Raw genomic sequence first — 23941 nt, 5'->3', positions numbered from 1 at the left:
AACTGTAACATCCGGCATGTGGAGTATAGCTACGTATGATATTTATGAGTACTTCGTCATCATATATGTATTTTGGCGAGGCCGATTCCCAGCTACTATATTCAAATTAGATGCCCTATATTAATTTATTACACTGGTGAGCTACATTTACTTTAAAATGGAATCTTAGAATGACTATGTTAAGTGTTTTACCTTTGATTCATAGAACTGTACTCATCTTTTGACTTGATAGTTGTCTTTTTACTGTAATAATGGTTACAAAGTAGCTAACGTTGCCACAAAGTAGCTAACGTAGCCACTAAGCTAAGTCGTAGCCACTATGATTACCATTAATTTGATATATGCTTGCTAGCTACAAACTGCTGGCTTTGCTATAGCAGGGCTCTATGCTTACCTAAACTGCATTTGTGCGCCTAAGTTGAAAAATGTAGGCGCACACAAATACATTTAAGAGCACAATGAAAAATATTTGCGATATTATAGCAAGAATCCTTCATTTTTCTAGGTGCATTGCTACTCCTGAAATAAATTTCCAGGTCACACAGCATAATATGTAGTAGCCAGTAAAGGCTGCTGAGGGGAGGACGGCTCATAATAATGGCTGGAATGGAGTCAATGGAATGGTATAAAACATCTGAAAACCATGTTTTTGATACCATTTCATCTACTCCTTTCCAGCCATTATTATGAACGTTCTCCCCTCAGCAGCCTCCACTTAAGCCCTGTATAGCCTATGTAGCATCGTGTGACTCATGCAATGACATCCCATAATGGACCGTCGAGTTGCTGATAAGGTCCAGCTGTCGCCATGGTCATTCTTCTTAATGTCTCTTTCTCTAGTGATGCTGTCGATAAGAAGGCCAGTATACAGTAGGCCAGTATAGTATACAGTAATGTTTGGGTTTTCAAGTGACATTATGACGACTACAGTATGCATGAAGCAATCTTAGAATCAATATTGAAAGCCATATCCATGTAATGGAGCTACTGTATCAGCAACCCACATGTCCTACTTCTCCCATTAATTTCTCCCCACAGACCTGAAGGGGAGCGTTCTGTTCACAGATACACTGGCGTGATGGAGGCCCACAATTTGTCCTGCATCATTTGTTTGGATCCCTTCACAGTCCCAGTCACCGTCCCATGTGGTCACACCTTCTGTCGAGACTGCATCACGGCTCATTGGGACACGAAGTCCATGTCCGACATGCCCTATCTGCAATGAGAAATTCACCACCGGGCTTGTCCTGAATCGCAACGTGTCCCTGTCCTCTGGCTGAGGCCTCAGCGAACAGTGCCGGTGCATCCGGTAGAGACACTGTACCAGTTATGAGGGGCGACATGGCCAGAGCCATGACCCTGATTCTGTGTGACCGACACAAGAAGTCCCTGGTGTACTACTGCCGGACAGACAACGTGTGTGTGCTGTGAGTGTACCATCTCTGAGTGTAAGAACCACGAGGAGGTGCTGGTGGAGTGTGAGAGGGAGAACCGAGAGGTCAGTTTCAGACAGACCTTATGTAACTCCTATGTTTTTGTGGATGTCAATGAGATTAACACATAAAATATTTTCTGGGGGCCTCCCGAGTGGCACAGCGGTCTAAGGCCCAGCATCGCAGTGCTAGATGTGTCACTACAGACCCTGGTTCGATCCCAGGCTGTATTACAGAGAGCCATGAGGCGGCGCACAATTGGCCCAGCGTCGTCCGGATGTCCTTGTCCCATCGCGCTCTAGTGACTCCTTGTGGCAGGCCGGGCGCATGCACGCTGACTTTGGTCGCTAGCTGTACAGTGTTTCCTCCGACAAGAAAGAGTGCGGCTTGGCGGGATCGTGTTTCGGAGGACGCATGGCTCTCGACCTTCGCCTCTCCTGAGTCCGTACGGGAGTTGTAACTACCAATTGCATGTCATGAAATGGGGGAGAAAAAGGGGTAAAAATAATTCTGCTCCAGCCCCATTGGCTGCCTGTGACCCAACACTAACTTCTGGAAAATACTGACTATATACACACTATATTCTGTCTGACAGGGACTACCTGCGGTCAACATTTGTGTGCTGCAGCTGTCATGGAATTTAATTAATATTCTACTACACACTCAATGTGGTATTGTCCTTCTGTTTCCACAGTCACTTCTGTGGAGGAAGAGTGTGGAGGTGGGAATATGTATGGAGGAGACTGAAAGGAGCTGGGCTGACAGAGAATATCGCCAAAGCCAAGGTAAAGTCGTTTTTTTATAGTGACAGTCAATACACTGGTGAAAGTACCAACATAGTCAATGGAGAGGCCTACATTGAAAATAGGTTCCTTTTCCTAGTAAAGTAGATTTGTCTGTGTGTGACTGTCATGGAATTTTGGATGACAGTTATTTGTCATTCAAAAGTCTGACAGTTGTCAAATCAACAAATCTTTTGATGCTGGTGTGAACACTGCTCACTGCATCCAAGTTGCTTGACATAGGACTAATATGTAAATATATACTGAACAAAATAATAAACGCAACATATACCTTTTTATTATACTCTTATATTAACAGTAGCGCCCTGTTTTCAATACAAAGAAAAAAACACATATACCCACAAATATACAGACACAAGACATATAAAGTACACATTAAGAAAAACAATCACAATTAACATTTAAAATATCAGAAATTGGTGGAGTGTGAGAACCGGATTTTGAATTTCCCGGGGCACCAGAACATCCATTCATATTGTTTTTTTGTCAATTGTTTGACATGTAAGGTGCAGCATAGCTGAAGGCGCATTTTCCGATCTGTGTCGAAACTAGAGGGAAAACCAGGTCAATGTAATTCATTGACCTAGTTTTCTGATGAGTAATTCTAACAGATTAGATGTCAGATTCATTGGACGTGTTTCCATTAATGCTTTATACAGTTGAAGTCGGAAGTTTACATACACCTTAGCCAAATACACTGGAATTGTGATACAGTGAATTATAAGTGAAATAATCTATCTGTAAACAATTGTTGGAAAAATTACTTGTGTCATGCACAAAGTAGATGTCCTAACCGACTTGCCAAAACTATAGTTTGTTAACAAGAAATTTGTGGAGTGGTTGAAAAACGAGTTTTAATGACTCCAAGCTAAGAGTATTTAAACTTCGGACTTCAACTGTAGATAACATAAAACATGCAACAACATCAACGATTTTATTGAATTACAGTTCATATGAGGAAATCAGTCAATTGATATAAATTCATTAGGCTAAATCTATGGATATCACGTCTGGGCAGGGGCGCAGCCATGGCTGGAGCTGGGAGGGCATACGCCCACTTGGGAGCCAGGCCCAGCCAATCAGAATATGTTTTTCCCCACAAAAGAGCTTTATTACAGATAGAAATAGTCCTCAGTTTCGTCAGCTGTTCGGGTGTCTGGTCTCAGACAATCCCGCAGGGGAAGATGCCGGATGTGGAGGTTCTGGGCTGGCATGGTTACACGTGGACTAAAACTGCACATTTTAGAGTGGCCTTTTGTACCCAACACAAGGTGCACCTGTGTAATGACCGTACTGTTTAATCAGCTTCTTGATATGCCACACCTGTCAGGTGGATGGATTATCTTGGTAAAGGAGAAATACTCACTAACAGGGATGTAAACAAGTTTGTTGCCAACATTTGATAGAAATAAGCTTTTTGTGGTTATGAAACATTTCTGGGATCTTTTATTTCAGCTCATGAAACATGGGACCAACACTTTACACGCTGCGTTTATTCCATATAATAAGCCTTTCAAATGAGCTGTCAGTCAAGGCTCATAAATATCAGCTCCCGGCACATTCAACCTGTCTTTTTAAACTTCCTGATAGTTAGACATGAATGTAGTAATTCATAAACAATTGAGCATTTGTATCCAAAACATTATGGGTGAAATTTTAGTCACTCAAAAGGCTATTTTACATGGGAATCAGAATGACTGTTCGGGACCTTGTATTTATGCATATTGGTCAGGTGGGAAAACTCACAGATCCATTTCCGAACGGGTTCAACTTTTTGGACCCGTGAAGACCTCTAGTTAGTACCTCGCTCACTGCAGTCCAAACTACAATCTGAAAAACTATCCTTATGGTAACCCCCCCTTACTGTTCTCATCCCCAACTTCTCACCCTCTGTAGGTGACCCTACATCAGACCAACCACTGGGTGAATGCCAAGTTCTCCATGCTGTTGAAGGTCCTAGCAGAGAAACAGGAGTCTACAGGGAAACTTCATTGAGCAGGAGGGGGCTTCTCTCTTCCAGGCAGAGGCTCGGCTAGAGGAGCTGCTACAGGACAGGGCCCAGCAACTCAGGGAAAGCCAGGGCCAGATCGCAGCCCTTAGCAACCTGTCCGACACCCAGCTAATACAGGTTAGAAAATACAGTATGCCAATAAGCTTAGAGCTGGTTTTACATGTAAGCATTCTAGAACACTAATTGTAGATTAGGAGACGCGAGCCTATTATACACCAAGCAGACTAATAAAACATGTAAATATCGACAACCGTCTATCTGTAATGTTTTACACTTCTGATCAACAGTAGAAAAAGTATGCTTAATTATTTGATATTATATTGTATAATCTTTAACGATATTAAGGGGAAATACCCAAATAAACATTTATTTTAATAATAATCGTTAATAATGATAATTAATCCAATTTCTATAGCGCTTTACATAAAAATCTCAAAGCGTTTCAAAAGCAAAAAAACAAACAACCAATACATCACCATGAATAGCCCAGCTCTAGTTAGGTCAACCAATACATCACCATGAATAGCCCAGCTCCTCTAGTTAGGTGAACCAATACATCACCATGAATAGCCCAGCTCTAGTTAGGTCAACCAATACATCACCATGAATAGCCCAGCTCCTCTAGTTAGGTGAACCAATACATCACCATGAATAGCCCAGCTCCTCTAGTTAGGTGAACCAATACATCACCATGAATAGCCCAGCTCTAGTTAGGTCAACCAATACATCATCATGAATAGCCCAGCTCCTCTAGTTAGGTTAACCAATACATCACCATGAATAGCCCAGCTCCTCTAGTTAGGTTAACCAATACATCATCATGAATAGCCCAGCTCTAGTTAGGTCAACCAATACATCACCATGAATAGCCCAGCTCTAGTTAGGTCAACCAATACATCATCATGAATAGCCCAGCTCTAGTTAGGTCAACCAATACATCACCATGAATAGCCCAGCTCCTCTAGTTAGGTTAACCAATACATCACCATGAATAGCCCAGCTCTAGTTACGTGAACCAATACATCACCATGAATAGCCCAGCTCTAGTTATGTCAACCAATACATCACCATGAATAGCCCAGCTCTAGTTAGGTCAACCAATACATCACCATGAATAGCCCAGCTCTAGTTAGGTCAACCAATACATCACCATGAATAGCCCAGCTCCTCTAGTTAGGTCAACCAATACATCACCATGAATAGCCCAGCTCTAGTTAGGTCAACCAATACATCATCATGAATAGCCCAGCTCCTCTAGTTAGGTTAACCAATACATCACCATGAATAGCCCAGCTCTAGTTAGGTCAACCAATACATCACCATGAATAGCCCAGCTCTAGTTAGGTCAACCAATACATCATCATGAATAGCCCAGCTCCTCTAGTTAGGTTAACCAATACATCACCATGAATAGCCCAGCTCTAGTTAGGTTAACCAATACATCATCATGAATAGCCCAGCTCTAGTTAGGTCAACCAATACATCACCATAAATAGCCCAGCTCTAGTTAGGTCAAACAATACATCATCATGAATAGCCCAGCTCTAGTTAGGTCAAGCAATACATCATCATGAATAGCCCAGCTCTAGTTAGGTCAACCAATACATCCCCATGAATAGCCCAGCTCTAGTTAGGTCAACCAATACATCACCATGAATAGCCCAGCTCTAGTTAGGTCAACCAATACATCACCATGAATAGCCCAGCTCTAGTTAGGTCAACCAATACATCACCATGAATAGCCCAGCTCTAGTTAGGTCAACCAATACATCATCATGAATAGCCCAGCTCCTCTAGTTAGGTTAACCAATACATCACCATGAATAGCCCAGCTCTAGTTAGGTCAACCAATACATCACCATGAATAGCCCAGCTCTAGTTAGGTCAACCAATACATCATCATGAATAGCCCAGCTCCTCTAGTTAGGTTAACCAATACATCACCATGAATAGCCCAGCTCTAGTTACGTGAACCAATACATCACCATGAATAGCCCAGCTCTAGTTATGTCAACCAATACATCACCATGAATAGCCCAGCTCTAGTTAGGTCAACCAATACATCACCATGAATAGCCCAGCTCTAGTTAGGTCAACCAATACATCACCATGAATAGCCCAGCTCCTCTAGTTAGGTCAACCAATACATCACCATGAATAGCCCAGCTCTAGTTAGGTCAACCAATACATCATCATGAATAGCCCAGCTCCTCTAGTTAGGTTAACCAATACATCACCATGAATAGCCCAGCTCTAGTTAGGTCAACCAATACATCACCATGAATAGCCCAGCTCTAGTTAGGTCAACCAATACATCATCATGAATAGCCCAGCTCCTCTAGTTAGGTTAACCAATACATCACCATGAATAGCCCAGCTCTAGTTAGGTTAACCAATACATCATCATGAATAGCCCAGCTCTAGTTAGGTCAACCAATACATCACCATAAATAGCCCAGCTCTAGTTAGGTCAAACAATACATCATCATGAATAGCCCAGCTCTAGTTAGGTCAAGCAATACATCATCATGAATAGCCCAGCTCTAGTTAGGTCAACCAATACATCCCCATGAATAGCCCAGCTCTAGTTAGGTCAACCAATACATCACCATGAATAGCCCAGCTCTAGTTAGGTCAACCAATACATCACCATGAATAGCCCAGCTCTAGTTAGGTCAACCAATACATCACCATGAATAGCCCAGCTCTAGTTAGGTCAACCAATACATCATCATGAATAGCCCAGCTCCTCTAGTTAGGTTAACCAATACATCACCATGAATAGCCCAGCTCTAGTTAGGTCAACCAATACATCACCATGAATAGCCCAGCTCTAGTTAGGTCAACCAATACATCATCATGAATAGCCCAGCTCCTCTAGTTAGGTTAACCAATACATCACCATGAATAGCCCAGCTCTAGTTAGGTTAACCAATACATCATCATGAATAGCCCAGCTCTAGTTAGGTCAACCAATACATCACCATAAATAGCCCAGCTCTAGTTAGGTCAAACAATACATCATCATGAATAGCCCAGCTCTAGTTAGGTCAAGCAATACATCATCATGAATAGCCCAGCTCTAGTTAGGTCAACCAATACATCACCATGAATAGCCCAGCTCTAGTTAGGTCAACCAATACATCACCATGAATAGCCCAGCTCTAGTTAGGTCAACCAATACATCACCATGAATAGCCCAGCTCTAGTTAGGTCAACCAATAGAGGCTAAGTCTTTGAGTGCTTCCTCCAAAGATGGAGATGGACACTTCATGGCTTGATCAAAGGAAGGTGGTCAGGGAGATGGTTGATGAAGAGTATTATAATCCTGGGAAATGGTTAGGCCTCCACCATATAGTCCTTCAGTTTTTCAGCTGTTTTATTTTAATTTATTTACATAGATCAAATACATAAAACATACACTATATATAAAAATATATGGACACCCCATCAAATTTGTGTATTTTGCTATTTCAGCCACACCTGTTGCTGACAGGTGTATAAAATTGAGCACACAGCCATGCAATCTCCATAGACAAACACTGGCAGTAGAATGGCCTTACTGAAGAGCTCAGTGACTTTCAATGTGGCACCGTCATAGGATGCCACCTTTCCAACAAGTCAGTTCGTTAAATTTCTCCCCTCTAGAGTTTCCCCGGTCAACTGTAAGTGCTGTTATTGTGAAGTGGAAATGTCTAGGAGCAACAACTCAGCTGCGAAGTGGTAGGCCACACAAGCTCACAGAACAGGAAATGCTGAGTGCTGAAGCGTGTAGAAATTGTCTGTACTCGGTTTGCAACACTTGCTACCGAGTACCAAACTGCCTCTGGAAGCAACGTCGGCACAGGAACTGTTCATCAGGAGCTTCATGAAATAGGTTTCCATGGCCAAGCAGCCGCACACAAGCCTAAGATCACCATGCGCAATGCCAAGGGTCGGCTGGAGTGATGTAAAGCTCGCCACCATTGGACTCTGGAGCAGTGGAAACGCGTTCTCTGGAGTGATGAATCACGCTTCACCATCTGGCAGTCCGATGGACGAATCTGGGTTTGGCGGATGCCAGGAGACCACTACCACTACAATGCATAGTGAAGGGAGGCCCTTTACTGTTTTAACATGACAATGCCCCCATACACAAAGCGAGGTCCATTCAGAAATGGTTTGTCGAGATCGGTGTGGAAGAACTTGACTGGCCTGCACAGAGCCCTGACCTGAACCCCATCGAACACCTTTGTGATGAATTGGAACACCGACTGCGAGCCAGGCCTAATCGCCCAACATCAGTGCCCGACCTCACTAATGCTCTTGTGGCTGAATGGAAGAAAGTCCCCGCAGCAATGTTCCAACATCTAGTGGAAAGCCTCCCCAGAAGAGTGAAGGCTGTTATAACAGCAAAGTGGGGACCAACTCCATAATAATGCCCATGATTTTGGAATGAGATGTTCGACGAGCAGGTGTCCACATACTTTTGGTCATGTAGTGTATTTATACATATAGGTAGCTTTGGGATAGAAACCTCATTGTATTATTATTAACATAAATCTAATTATATAATATTTTCTTCCTATCCTCTGTAGGAGTCTCGGCTGTGACCCTTAACCTGCAGGAGATGCTCAGCGGGGTGACAGACGTCCTGGCCACGACCACCACATTGGAATGCTGCTGGATTACGAGGCGGGAACGCTGACGTACTACGGAGACATTGCATTCCTTCTACTATGCCTTCACTCAGGAGCTGTTCCCCCGCCCTCTGCTCGCCATGACGACAACACGAAAGAGAACAACTGAGCTAACAATGTCATAAGGGACTAGTCTTGCAAAGCTGATGAGTCTCACCTTACTGTACAGATGTTTTTACAGTCCTGTTGTGGGACACTGACTTGAACGGGAGCGACTAGTAAGTACATATGTGACACGGGACTCGTCTGCACTGTTAATGTTCTGAAATATGTGATCACTCAGGACAGTGGACTAGTATTTGGGATACTGATGTGGATTTGCAAGTTCTCAGAACCGTGAGCACAGTTAAGAACTGGAAATGACTACTGTGCGGGAAACCGGTTTTCCATAAGAGAAGGGAAAAGCACATCTCTAGGGTCCCTAAAGGCCAAAGAAATTTCACAAAAGTTCCTGTTGGATTTTTACTGAAGCCTGACGTTAAATGTTTTGCCCTACTTTGTGTTGGACGTTGGAACTGGACGAATATGGTATTTAAAATGTAGTCTTCTGATTTAGACAGCTTGCCGTTTTGTCAAACAAGGCAATGACGTAGCGTATAAAAATACAGAAAGTCAGGTACCCAGACTTGCGTCACAATGTGTACATAAAAATGAACTACTGTCAAATTAATAAAATGGACACAATTCACATCACAAGATCAGTTTAATAAAAATCCAATCCATATTAGTTACAATTGAGCCCATGCTTTGGTCTTTTTTAATAATATATTTGACCATTTCAAATGAATTAATCAATAAATTAGTGGGAACTTGAAATAAATATAGCCATATCTGACTTTTTTACTATACACATAGCCATGGCAGGCGCGAAGAGGCCCGATGCATAGCATTCTGAAAGTGCAAAGAATCTGCCACCTGCTTTGTGCCAGAGAGAAAGAGATGCCCAAATATTAAGGTGCTCAGATCAGATTCAAGAGACTGACCTCAAACATGTCAGTAAAGGACACACCACAAGAGAAGTTGATAGCCATCAGTGTTAGATGTGAGAGAAGTGAATATTGGTCTAATCTGTTAGTCCAAAACACTGAGTGATGTGATGCAAGGAACTATTTAATTTGTTTAATTCCTTGATGTGATGTGGTGAGTGAGTTCTAGAATGTTCAGAAGAGTGACACAGGACATGACATCATAGGGCAACTGCTCTATATACACACACACACAGGAAGTCACAGATAGCTAAGATCATCTTTCCATGTCGTTTGATAGTTCAATTAGGATCAGGGATTCTTAGTGTTCTAGCTAGCTGTCCACTATACCGGACATTTTGGTTCCTATCAACACAACGGGAAAGTCTCAAATTACACTAAATTCCCTTTATAGAAAGGTGTCATTTCAGATATGTAAAATTTCAACAAAGACCTGGTCCAATGATCTACTGCTATCCTCTCATTAACAGTTGTCACATTAAAAGCCTGTACAGACAAATAATATACTAAATCAACAGTATACAGCCTATGGATAGCTGAGAAATCACTTAATTCAGTCCAGTTCAATTAGTCATCAACGGTCTTACAAAATAAACCAGGTTCTCACCAAAATGACCTGCTAAACCTTGAGCCTGCATGCCTGTCCGTATCTGCTTTAGCCAACTTGCCGTTGTCTGATCTGGACTTGCCGTTGTCTGATCTGGCAAGAAAATGTAGTGTTTGGCAATGCAGAAAAAGACAGGTACCCAAGAATACTACTAAACCTCAGTCAAAAACACCTCTGTCTTAACCTAATATTCCCCTTTTTCCTGACATCTTTGGCTCAAACAAGCTACAATCATATCATCAACCACTAGAAAAGCTGTAAGTAACACTGTTTAGTTAAAGTCAGGTGGAGAGAACTGTTTAGTGGAACTCAGAAGTTAACTGCCTGTACACGAGCTGGGGAGAGTGGAGCTAACATAGCTAGCTGGTTGTGAGTTAAGAGACTGGCCAGAGGAGGGGAGGGGGTGACTTAAAAAGGGAGCAAGGTAGACCGAGAGGAGAGAGACCAAAAGGAGGGGTTGGTGGAAGAGAAAGGAGGAACAAAGACATCATAGGGATGGAGAGATAGGGGGGGGTGTGAAGGAGGCGTGGGAGCTGAGATACAGGCTCTCTACTGGCTCTTCTTGTCTTCAGTAGGGGAGTAGGGGGGTGGATTGTCCTGGAGAGGAGGAGAAAAACATATTACAGATGTACACAGTATGGAAGACAACAAACTGAGTTAAAAGCACTACAGTGCGCTCTCATTGGTCCTGTGCTGCTTCTGCTCTTTGTTTATTGGTCAGGCAGCTGTCTGCATGACCCTGCCTCTCCTACCTGATGCTGGGCCAAAGTACAAACAATTTAAATATAACAATTTGGAGAATCCATACCCTTCTAAATCGAAACTTATGTTAGTTACAGTACCAGTCCAAAGTTTGGACACCTCTTTCAAGGGTTTTTCTTTATTTGTACCATTTTCTACATTGTAGAAAAATTGTGAAAACATCAAAAATATGAAATTGTGTAGCAACCAACAACAAAGTGTTAAAAAAAGATAAATATTAGATTCTTCAAAGTGGCCACCCTTTACACACTCTTGGCATCCTCTCAACCAGCTTCATGAGGTAGTCACCTGGAATGCATTTCAATTAACAGGTGTGCCTTGTTGAAAGTTAATTTGTGGAACTTCTTTCCTTCCTAATGCGTTTGAGCCAATCAGTTGTGTTGTGACAAGGTAGGGCTGGTATACAGAAGATAGCCAGCCCTATTTAGTTAAAGACCAAGTCCACGGTAAGAACAGCTCAAATCAGCAAATGACAGTCCATCATTACTTTAAGAGATGAAGGTCAGTCAATCCGAAATATTTCAAAAACTTTGAAAGATTCTTCAAGTGCAGTCGCAAAACCACATCAAGCGCTATGATGAAAAGACCGCCACAGGAAAGGAAGACACAGAGTTATCTCTGCTGCAGAGGTAAATTGATTAGAGTTAACAGCCTCAGAAATTGTAGCCCAAATAAATGCTTCACAGAGTGCAAGTAACCGGCACATCTCAACATCAACTCTTCAGAAGAGACTGCGTGAATCAGGCCTTCATGGTCAAATTGCTGCAAAGAAACCACTACTAAAGGACACCAATAAGAAGAAGAGACTTGCTTGGGCCAAGAAACACAAGCAATGGACATTAGACCAGTGGAAATCTGTCCTTTGGTCTGAGGAGTCCAAATTAGAGATTTTTTGGTTCCAACCGCTGTGTCTTTGTGGAACGCAGAGTAGGTGAATGGATGACCTCTGCATGTGTGGTTCCCACCATAGAGCATGGAGGAGGTGGTGTGATGGTGTGGGGGGTGCTTTGCTGGTGACATTGTGATTTATTTAGAATTCAAGGTGAAGCTGGTTGAGAGAGTGTGCACAGCTGTCATCAAGGTGGCTACTTTGAAGAATCTAAAATATGCTTGGATTTGTTTAACGCTGTTTTTGGTTACTACCCTATTCCATAGATGTTATTTCATAGTTTTGAGGTCTTCACTATTACTCTACAATGTAGAAAATAGTTGTTTTTTTTTTTGTTTTTTTTTTTACTCTTGTATGAGTATCCACATTTTGGGCTGGTACTGTATGTCTATTAGATTAAAATGTGTTCCTACACGCCAGATTTAGAGTGGTAAAAAAGTGGTAAACGGGTACCTGTGGCAAGTAGGTGGGAGGAAGTGTGAAACTGCTGCCACTGGATGCTGCCTCTGCTGCCTTTGCCTCCGCTGATGGAAAGTGAGAGAAACACCAGTGAAAAGAGAGAGAAGTGGAGGAGAAACACATAGAAAGCGAGAGAAGTGAATTCATTGTGTCGTGGTAATTTCCTGTATTACTAAATGAGGAGAGTTTACAAACCACACACAAGTCAGAGTTATATTTTATACTCCATCTTTAATTATATAAGCTTCACCATAGCCCTTTGACTCTCAGATCAATTCAGTGTCTATAAATGAATTCTCTGAGAGTGCTCACAAAAGAATACTTAGTATCTTTTATAGCCAAGAAACACCCCTCTCAACTCACATGACGAACCACAGATCTCAGAAACTTCACAAAGGGCCTTTTACTTGAAAGAGGATTATCCCATAGCCAGATAGCATTAACTATAAATTATCGTTCAGTTTGGTCTCTTAGACGAGGTTCTACTTCTCGTTCTTGGTACTTCCTAGTACGAAAACATTACCTCATCCAATGGCATATATCAATTGTCAATTCTAGATACTCCCATCTCAAATACACCCCACCCCTGGACAAGCTCCCTGAGGGGAGTGAGCCTCTAGGTCATATACTATGAAAGATAAGTTTCAACATCAGAGGGGACATACAATGCTTCCAGACACTGCCATACTCCTCCCCCAATGGGAAAAGGAGGGAATGACTGGAGCACAGACACAGTGGAGCCCTTCACATGGTTTCACAGATATATTCATTATGAAGACAATGTTCAAACCTGACTTCTCCCTTTCTGATATTCTGCATATTACCAGACATGTAAAAGACAAGCCTGACCTCTCCCCTCTCTGGGCCCCAAGTGACTTTTCCCTAGAGAAGAAAGGAAAATGCAACTGCCGACAGTATATTTATCTATGTTACCTAACTAATTCTGATTCAGCTACGATAATTGTCGTTACTTAATGTGTCGGCAGCATGGGATCACTCACATCACGCTAATTAAACTACCATTACTGAAGGAACTTTGCTAAAAAAGAAAAAAAGGAAAGAAAGACCCAAAATGTATTCTGACCTGCAGGTGTGGAAGGCAGGGCAGGGTCGTGGGGGGCCTGCTGCCCCAGGGGGGCGGAGTAGGGAGGAGGGGGCATGTATGCCGCAGGACCATCAAACGCGGGTGGGTTGGGGTAGAATACACCTGCAGACAGTAGATATGAAACACAATATTACATGGACTGGTTATGATTAACTTAGGTTTTCCCATTTTCAATTAGACAAGTACAAAAATAAATACATAGGAAGACAACAGTAGTCCGTCTGATCCGTACCTTGTGGAGGGGGGTTGGGGTAGGAGTACCCAGGTGGGGGTCCCGCCGGGTACCCATTGGCTGGGGGAGGAGGGTAGGCATAGGCCCCGTTGCCCATGTAGGGACAGCCCCCAAAGCCACCACTCACAGGCTGCCCTCTGGACGCTGCACAGGGGAAGATGAGAGGGGGAAAGACATAATTTAAATCTAGCTATTTAAAAGGAGATAGTCATTGGGTAAATTGATCACAGAATCAGCTTCGAAAGTCCTTTACCTTGTGCAGCGACCTGTAACATGTACTGTCCAAACTCTATGGCTCCTCCTGCAGCAAACACCAGCTTAAAGGTGGCACAGCCCTCCCAGCCTCCTGGAAAGTGAGAAGTACAGTTACCAACTTCCAAAACTAAAATAAATATAATCCTGATTTCAATTTTTAAAGTCAATTTTTAGCACAGCAGTGGTCCTTGGCTAGATTCGTCTCATAAATGTGCATAGTATATTTCTCAGGTAATGAGTGTGAAGTTCATTAAGGGCTTGTGGGAAACAGTCATAGACTCCCTCTCTCTCTCGCCCTCTCTCACACACAAACACACCTCCGGGCTCTGCGCTGACTGTGCCTTTGATGTAGTTGGCCCCCAGGACAGGCTGTTTGACCTCACAGCCCTTCATCAGGTAGAAAGGCATCATGAAGGACTGCAGAGCATCACGACCCCCCTTCGCCACAAATATCACCTGAGGAAAGATAACTTGGTTTACAGCCATCCTTTCATACCTATTTGGTGCCTATAGGTTAGGGGCTAAGCGGTTGGTTGTATAATATGTTTGCATGGTAAAGAAGTGTGTCTCCTCTTACCCTGTAGGGGGTCAGGAAGATACTCCCCTTCTTACTCTTCCTGAAGGCATCGGGCAGGCACTCTGCTTCACAGAACACCAGCTCCACATTCTCATAGCTCATCAACACACTGATGACACATATTTGCCAACATATAAGGTTGACGTTGCAAGCCAATTCATTGTTACTTTACCTAAAATCATTGTTACTTTACCTAAAATCAACATGACAATCATTCTTTTTCATAACCACACACAGAGCTAAAAAACACACACAAAAACAAGAAAATAAACAGGTTTAAGAGATTAGGGGGCATTGTGTAACTGTCCAAGTTGGTCAGTTACCGAAAAAGGGGTTTTACTTTTACTTCACTACATTCCTAAAGAAAAGAAAGTCCATACATAATAAAGTCCATACATTTTCCCTGACACCCAAAAGTACTCATTACATTTCAAAGGGTTAGCAGGACAGACAAATGGTCCAATCAAGAGAACATCCCTGGTCATCCCTACTGCCTCTGATCTGGCTGACTCACTAAAAACACAGATGCTTCGAGTGTCCCTGGCTATCGTAAATAAAATAAAAACAAGAAAATTGTGCCGTCTGGATTGCTTAATATAAAGGAATTTGAAATGATTTATACTTTTAATACTTAAGTATATTTAAAAACAAAATACTTTTTACACATGTATTACTACACTGGGTGACTTTCACTAGTCATTTTCTATACTGAACTAAAATAAAACATGCAACATTTAACAATTTTACTGAGTTACAGTTTATATAAGGAAATCAGTAAATTGAAATAAATTCATTAGACCCTAATCTATGGATTTCACATGACTGGGCAGGAGTGCAGCCATAGGTGGGCATAGGACCACCCACTTGGCTAATCAGCCAATCAGAATGTGTTTTTCCCACAAAAGGGCTTTATGACAGACAGAAATACTCCTCGGTTTCATCAGCTGTCTGGGTGGCGGGTCTCAGACAATCCCGCAGGTGAAGAAGCCAGATGTGTAGGTCCTGGGTTCCCTCAACTTGAGACATCTGTGGCATTGTGTTGTGTGACAAAACTGCACATTTTAGAGAGGCCTTTCACTGTCCTCAGTACAAGGTTCACCTTTGTAATGATCATACTGTTTAATCAGCTTCTTGAGATGCCACCCCTGTCAGGTGGATGGATTATCTTGACAAAGGAGACACGTTCCCTAACAGGGATGTAAACAAATTTGTGCACAAAATTTGACAGAAATAAGCTTTTGGTGCGTATGGAACAAGAGTTGGATATTTTATTTCAGCTCATGAAACACGGGACAAACGCTTCACATGATGCGTTTATATTTTTGTTCAGTACATTGAGGTATCTTTACTTTTACACAAGTATGACAATTGGGTCGTTTTTCCAACACTGGTGACTGGCTAGGAGGCTAGTTACATCTTACCTGTTAACCCCCAGACTCGCATGACAGATACGTAACGTTAGCTATGTTCGGGGAAAAAGAGCTACACTATTTGCCAGAGCAGGCTATCCTTTGCTAGCTAGTTATTTAGCTATATTTTGCAACTTTATTAGGGGCTAACTTAGCTCAACCTCACCCGATGAGTTGACGTGATCGGCAGTCAACACAAGATAACCATCATTATGGTAAACAAGGGTTAGCTTCCGAGTCCCGGCCAAGTGTTGACAAGACACAAGGCAAGAACTGTTAGCTTAGTGCCTGAAATAATACGCAATGTCAACGCTACAGTAGCTACAAAACATTGAATGGCTAGCTGGGAAACTACACAAAAATATAAGCTACTGATTACATAGCTAGCTACATGCACACAGTTAGCTAACGTTACGTCTACGGCTAACTTGCTCACGTTGACTGAAAAGCACTACGCTAGTACAAATAAGCTAGCTAACGTTACCTTTCATTGTTGGTGATAATGACGCCTCCGGATTCAGAATTGTTCTTATTCAATGCCATTGCGATGTTACCGAGTTTGGAATGAACAACGTTAAATAATGACAGATGCTATCTCAAATGTGAACTGGATCAAATCGCTTCCCCGTTACCAGCCAGCCTGTCCCGCTTTTGTTGTGATGCTGATGCACCTGCACTTCCGACATGCGTTACGCCCACACAGTGATGTCATCTCTGAAAAGTGGCTCTTTTTGGCCATTACTAGAATAGTCCATGCTATTCGGAATCCTTGGGACGTCTATAGCCCATTGAAGTTGAAATGTAAAACGGTTAAGGTTAGACAAAGAATAGCTCTATAATCTCTTAATACTTGCCTCCAGAGAGAGTGGACGACATTGGAAAGATGTCATTAACCTCAGTGAAGTTCTTTGCCATGCTGTTTTTAGTTAATGCAGCGTTTAAGAGTGTTGGGCCAGTAACAGAAAGATCGCTGGTTTGAATCCCTGAGCCGACTAGGTGAAAAATCTGTCTTTATGCCCTTGAGCAAGGCACTCAACCCTAATTACTCCTGTAATTCGATTTGGATAAGAGCGTCTGCTAAATGACTAAAATGTCAATATTAGCAGTTGATTTCTTGTTGAGTAAGTTGAGTACTTATTGACACAGGAGGGTGAAAGTGCTCATGGTCTCTTCATTTTGTGGACACCCTACATTTGTTGACGAGGACACAAGCTTGTGTGTAGGCTACTCATCCCTGTGTGTCAGGAAAAAGCACAATTCAACAAAGACGAAATGTAACATCAAATTAAGTTTATTTTCTCTGCAGGGGATTCATTTAGGTCAAAAACAGTTAGTCTGCTCTATTACCCCCTTTCCACACACACACACACACACACACACACACACACACACACACACACACACACACACACACACACACACACACACACACACACACACACACACACACACACACACACACACACACACACACACACACACAGACACACACATACTGAGTCAGTGTTTGACTGTGTGGGTATACGTGTGTATGTGTTAGCCACATTCAGAGCTTGCATATTCAGCCTGCCAGGGGTGATAGGTACTTTTTGTGGTCAGCGCAGGCTGCAAAAGCCCATGTTGCTGCCCACCTTCTTTAGCAGTGGGTTTCTGAGAAGCTCTTCTCCTTACTGTAATTGGTGTGCTGGTTTATTGTGCAGGGGTTGGCCTTCCAAGTTTAATCGTTTGTTATATCTTGTGCCATGCTTTTATGTAAAAGGATTACTGTTGTGGACATTTCCATTCCTAATGCAAATCAACCATGTACATTATTTACATGTAATTGTCATTCATAATCCACACATAACAGGACATAGCCATTAGTTTTTGGGGGGTTTGTTTGTCTGTTTATGCATGTGTGTGTGTGTGTGTGCATGCGAGAGAGGAAGAGAGAGATGAAGAAACAGAAAGTCACAGAAACCATCTTCAACAGGAAATGATGACTTCCTGCTAAGTGACAGCTTGGCCCCACTCTGCAGTACTCTCTTGTATAACCTCTCACTGCCTCCCATCCTTTAAACACAGCAGAAAACCTTCAGCCACACAGCCTCAGCAGAGAAGGGTATTTGGCTGTTCATCCACCTCAACCATGATGCCAAGCCAGGATGGGTTGTCCACAACCGGAGACAACCTGCTGCAACCTCCCGATCAGGCAAGTACCAAACTTTGTCATATTACAAATAAGTTCATTTAATACAGCGAGGTCCAAAAGTATTTTGAGATCATTTTGTTGTTGTTTTGGCTCTGAACATTTGGATTTCATATCGAATGAACCGTTTACAAATTACAGCAGTTTTTGTACATAGTCCCCCCGTTTTAGGGAACCAAAAGTATTTGGACAAATTCACTTCTATTGTATTAAAGTAGTGAAAGGTTTAGAATTAGTAGAATTTGTCCAAATACTTTTGGTTCCCTAAAAAGGGGGACTATGTACAAAAACTGCTGTAATTTGTAAACGGTTCAGCCAACATGGATGAAAATACTCTAAAATTAAAGCTGACAATCTGCACCTCATAGTCATTGTATCATTTCATATCCAAAGTGCTGGAGTACAAAGACAAAACAACAACAAATGTCGCTGTCCAAATATTTCTGGACCTCACTTTATGTTTTTTCTCATTTGCCTGTAATAAGCAACAAAATAAATCCAAGGCATTCCTATTCTGTGAAACACATTCATCGTATTAGTATTGGCCCAATTTATTAGGAAGGGGTTCAATTACATGTTGGCACTATGAACATCATTAGGTTCCAACGTGTGTGTCGGGCGTTTAATGTTCTCTCAGATAACAGTCTGGGATGATGGCCTCAAACGAAAAAACGGATGCTGAGGTCAAAAATCGGTTTGCGAAACTTTATTTTCACCATCAGTGAAATGCTCTTCTGTTTTGAGTGACTTGAACATATCTTTGTATTGAGATGAAAATGTGTCATGATCATTGATGTTTTGATAAGACTAACTGACTGTTGTCTATTATGAATGTACTCGTTCTGTGAGTGTTACATGCAGTCCATTTGGTATTTTAAGATAAGATCCCACCTGGCTAAAAATTGGTTCAATCAACGTTGTTTCCACATCAACAAAAAATGTGATGACATTGAATCAACATGGAAAACTCATTGGATTTTAAAAAGTCCTCAACGTAAGGGAATTTCATATTTTTCCCCAAAACTTTTAACCTAAATCTAATGACATTGTGACAACTTGGGTTGATTTCACGTTGAATTAGTTAGTTAACAACTCAACCAAATGTCAATCAAGAATAGACGTTGAAATGATGTCTGTGCCCAGTGGGATGTGACCATGAATCATACTTCGGCGTGATCAGCGTTTCGGAAATCAGATGACACCGAGGGAGGTGTTTTCCCTTCTCATAGAAGAACCACAGACGAGAAATCCATTGTTTTGATACCCGCGTGTGTCTGTGCGTGTGTGTATATGTGTATGCATTCCTGTTTCATCTGTATCCTTGTCAGATCTTTCTTATCCTGTCCTATGTTTGTTGTTCTGAAACTGGAGACGAGTAGTTTCCCTATCGCCTCACATGAGGAAGTCCCTGACCGAACTAGTGTCACCCTGCTATTTGCATGAGATTTTTCCACATTAAAAACACAGACATTTCTCAAGCTCCCCACTGTTGCATAATTGATATGTCACAGCAAGTACCGTCGGCGCGTCTATGGTGTAGGGCCACGGGTTTCCTGACCACCAGTGGCTAAACTGGATTGTTTCTCTTCCACATACAGGCTCGTGGCTCAACCAGGAACAGACCGAGACAGGTACAGTGAGCAGAACCTCTCCACATCAACAGCATATTTTAAATATGCCCGAAATATGAATGATATTTTGCTATACCTGCTTCCCACAACCAAGGGTTACTGTATAAAGGTATTGTGTGTAACTGCCCTCCTCAGAGCTCCCCTGCCCGTAAACTGGGGATGACCAGGAGACAGAAGGACAGGAGGGTAGGTCCTGCTCCTATTTTGTCCACATAAGGACTAGTGTTGTTAAGCAGTATGAGCCTAAGCCTGATGCAATCAATATCATAATCAATTATGTCTTGTTTGTATCTGCCATTATCAAATAAACTATTAAGTAGGCTCGTACACAATAACTTCACGAACTGTGACTTTGTGACTAAGGCACTTCCTGAATTAAGAACCCACAGTAGATAACAGAATGGATGTACTTTCAGGACTTTAAAGAGAATGAGAACCCAGAAGAGAAGGAGAAAAGACATAAGGAGCAAGAGGTATCATCGCTGTAACGCTTAAGAATTCTGTTTGTTTTCATAGGCTTTTTAGAGGTATCATCGCTGTAACAGAAGAATTCTGCTTGTTTCATAGACTGTTAGAGGTATCATCGCTGTAACAGAAGAATTCTGTTTGTTTTTATAGACTTTTTAGAGGTATCATCGCTGTAACAGAAGAATTCTGTTTGTTTTCATAGACTTTTTAGAGGTATCATCACTGTAACAGAAGAATTCTGCTTGTTTTCATAGACTTTTAGAGGTATCATCGCTGTAACAGAAGAATTCTGTTTGTTTTCATAGACTTTTTAGAGGTATCATCGCTGTAACAGAAGAATTCTGCTTGTTTTCATAGACTTTTTAGCACATTAGTATGTCGTTTAAGAGACCCTATTAAAGGTTGATGTTTGTTGCCCCCCTCCCCCCCAGCTCAAGCCGCTGTATAAAGAGCTGCTGTACACCATCATCCATAAGCTGGGGAAGCCAGCCTCAGAAGAGGTCTTCACTGATAACCAGCTGCATCAATACATCAGAGAGGTGACAACCAAACACTCTCAACTAACTCTATCCTAACCATCTCACAGACATGACATCTAACCGAACGATCTCAACTAACTCTATCCTAACCATCTCACAGACATGACATCTAACCGAACAATCTCAACTAACTCTATCCTAACCATCTCACAGACATGACATCTAACCGAACAATCTCAACTAACTCTATCCTAACCATCTCACAGACATGACATCTAACCGAACAATCTCAACTAACTCTATCCTAACCATCTCACAGACATGACATCTAACCGAACACTCTCAACTTACTGTATCCTAAATCTCTCTCTGACCAAATGTGTTCTGATTATTTTATTGTCCAAATACTAATACAGTACCTTGTTGCTATCAAACTACCCCTCCCCTCCTCCTTCAGGCTTTCTCTATGGCAGAGGATGAACACCAGAGTCTGACAGAGAGGGTCCAGGACACAGAGGTGTGTAAGCAGAGGAGTTTCATACTTCTAGGAGAAGCCATTTGACCCAGCAGTATTTACCTATACAGTATCTAAGGGGGTTATGTCCACAGGAGGTTGGTGACATCTTAATTGGGGACAACGGGCCTGTGGTAATGACTGGAACGGAATCAGTGGAATGGTATCAAATACATCTAACACATGGTTTCCAGTAGTTTGATGCCATTCCATTTGCTCCGTTCCAGTCATTATTATGAGCCGTCCTCCCCTCAGCAGCCTCCACTGGTTCTGTCATACAAAGTCTGAGTCTTGTCCACAGCCTCCAGTCTACTGTCTGATGGCCACTGTGAAGGAAGCCAAGGGCATCCTGGGAAAAGACGTCAGTGGTACGTCATACTTCAGATCTGTGAACACAATCAAATGTACTTCAACTATTTTGATTATCTGAAGGTGGCCAAGAGAGTCCTGGATTTAGGCTGGTCCGTTTAGGAACCACAGATCTAGCAGTTGTGGTCTGTGAATCCTCCGGTGTGTTCTGTTGTCCGCAGGTTTCAGTGACCCATACTGCTTGCTGACCATTCTGGAGGATGAGAAGGAGAGCAAGACACGACGGTCCAGATCTAAACCCCGTAAAGCCGTGGTGAAGGACGCCGTCTCAGACGAGGAGGTTTACACGACAGAAACCAAGAAACAGACCCTCAACCCCATCTGGAACCAGACCTTCGTACTGTGCGTGAAGGAACGTTTAGATAGAACATAGAACCTATTTTGGTATTTTATTAGGATCCCCATTAACTGTTGCAAAAGCAGCAGCTACACTTCCTGGGGTCCACACAAACATGAAACATGACATAATACAGAACGTTAATAGACAAGAACAGCTCAAGGACAGAACTACATAAATAAAAAAATGACACAAGTAGCCTACATATCAATACATACACACAAACTATCTAGGTCAAATAGGGGAGAGGTGTTGTGCCGTGAGGTGTTGCCCTATCTGTTACATACATAGAACACACCTATGAGTTTACGTTACATAAGGTGCCTTGAAATAGCCTGGTCCCAGATCAGTTTGTACTTCCTTGAACGTCCTGATAGCCCTGATCCCAGATCAGTTTGTACCTCCTTGAACGTCCTGATAGCCCTGATCCCAGATCCGTTTGTACCTCCTTGAACGTCCTAATAGCCTGGTCCCAGATCAGTTTGTACCGCCTTGAACGTCCTGATAGCCCTGATCCCAGATCAGTTTGTACCTCCTTGAACGTCCTGATAGCCTGATCCCAGATCAGTTTGTACCGCCTTGAACGTCCTGATAGCCTGATCCCAGATCAATTTGTACCGCCTTGAACGTCCTGATAGCCCTGGTCCCAGATCAGTTTGTACAGCCTTGAACGTCCTGATAGCCTGGTCCCAGATCATTTTGTACTTCCTTGAACGTCCTGATAGCCTGGTCCCAGATCAGTTTGTACCGCCTTGAACGTCCTGATAGCCCTGGTCCCAGATCAGTTTGTACAGCCTTGAACGTCCTGATAGCCTGGTCCCAGATCAGTTTGTACCACCTTGAAACACACATAGCCCTGGTCCCAGATCAGTTTGTACCGCCTTGAACGTCCTGATAGCCCTGGTCCCAGATCAGTTTGTACAGCCTTGAACGTCCTGATAGCCTGGTCCCAGATCAGTTTGTACCACCTGGAAACACACATAGACCTGGTCCCAGATCATTTTGTACTTCCTTGAACGTCCTGATAGCCCTGATCCCAGATCAGTTTGTATTGCCTTGAACGTCCTGATAGCCTGGTCCCAGATCATTTTGTACTTCCTTGAACGTCCTGATAGCCCTGATCCCAGATCAGTTTGTATTGCCTTGAACGTCCTGATAGCCTGGTCCCAGATCAGTTTGTACAGCCTTGAACGTCCTGATAGCCTGGTCCCAGATCAGTTTGTACCGCCTTGAACGTCCTAATAGCCTGGTCCTAGATCAGTTTGTACCGCCTTGAACGTCCTGATAGCCTGATCCCAGATCAGTTTGTACTGCCTTGAACGTCCTGATAGCCTGGTCCCAGATCAGTTTGTACCGCCTTGAACGTCCTGATAGCCCTGATCTCAGATCAGTTTGTACCGCCTTGAACGTCCTGATAGCCTAGTCCCAGATCAGTTTGTACCGCCTTGAACGTCCTGATAGCCTGATCCCAGATCAGTTTGTACCGCCTTGAACGTCCTGATAGCCCTGATCCCAGATCAGTTTGTACCGCCTTGAACGTCCTAATAGCCTGATCCCAGATCAGTTTGTACCGCCTTGAACGTCCTGATAGCCCTGATCCCAGATCAGTTTGTACCTCCTTGAACGTCCTGATAAAGTAAACACTGAAGCTACTCATGTTTGTATTTCAGTTTATTATTATTATTTTAGGTGGTAGATCAGCTTTAATAGTGCAGATAGATTGTGGCTTCTATCAATGTAATTGTCTG

At 42.6% G+C, this 23941-nt stretch overlaps 2 protein-coding genes and 1 pseudogene across 2 annotated transcripts in view; 2 read left to right on the top strand and 1 right to left on the bottom strand.

Moving 5' to 3' along the window:
* The first annotated feature begins 35 nt into the window (after window positions 1-35).
* Window positions 36-11064, top strand: LOC129817695 (tripartite motif-containing protein 65-like; annotated as a pseudogene).
* LOC129817628 (WW domain-binding protein 2-like) lies at window positions 9611-16911 on the bottom strand. The gene is made up of 8 exons (XM_055873101.1): window positions 16692-16911; window positions 14799-14907; window positions 14539-14677; window positions 14220-14312; window positions 13967-14110; window positions 13714-13836; window positions 12624-12694; window positions 9611-11116 (listed from the first exon to the last, which is right to left on the bottom strand). Exons 1-8 carry the CDS (start codon window positions 16748-16750, stop codon window positions 11069-11071), a joined length of 786 nt encoding a protein of 261 aa, XP_055729076.1. The 5' UTR covers window positions 16751-16911; the 3' UTR covers window positions 9611-11068.
* Window positions 16912-18230: 1319 nt separating this feature from the next.
* Window positions 18231-23941, top strand: part of LOC129817406 (protein unc-13 homolog D-like) — a 19465-nt gene continuing 13754 nt past the window's right edge. The window contains exons 1-8 of the mRNA XM_055872644.1: window positions 18231-18398; window positions 19994-20026; window positions 20162-20212; window positions 20443-20499; window positions 20926-21033; window positions 21431-21490; window positions 21789-21855; window positions 22018-22198. Of these exons, the coding sequence (XP_055728619.1) occupies window positions 18336-18398; window positions 19994-20026; window positions 20162-20212; window positions 20443-20499; window positions 20926-21033; window positions 21431-21490; window positions 21789-21855; window positions 22018-22198 (620 nt within the window). The 5' untranslated portion in view covers window positions 18231-18335. The remainder of the gene's footprint in view (window positions 18399-19993; window positions 20027-20161; window positions 20213-20442; window positions 20500-20925; window positions 21034-21430; window positions 21491-21788; window positions 21856-22017; window positions 22199-23941) is intronic.

This window comes from Salvelinus fontinalis, chromosome 1 (genome assembly GCF_029448725.1).
Source record: "Salvelinus fontinalis isolate EN_2023a chromosome 1, ASM2944872v1, whole genome shotgun sequence".
Lineage (NCBI taxonomy): Eukaryota > Metazoa > Chordata > Actinopteri > Salmoniformes > Salmonidae > Salvelinus > Salvelinus fontinalis.
This window is presented reverse-complemented; position numbering and strand designations above follow the sequence as displayed.

Coding starts and splice junctions, on each gene's coding strand:
- LOC129817628 (XM_055873101.1), bottom strand. CDS start 16,750: ATGGCATTGAATAAGAACAATTCTGAATCCGGAGGCGTCATTATCACC. Junction 14,678..14,798: donor TCTTCCTGACCCCCTACAGG/GTAAGAGGAGAC, acceptor ATCTTTCCTCAG/GTGATATTTGTGGCGAAGGG. Junction 13,837..13,966: donor CCCCAACCCCCCTCCACAAG/GTACGGATCAGA, acceptor TACTGTCTGCAG/GTGTATTCTACCCCAACCCA.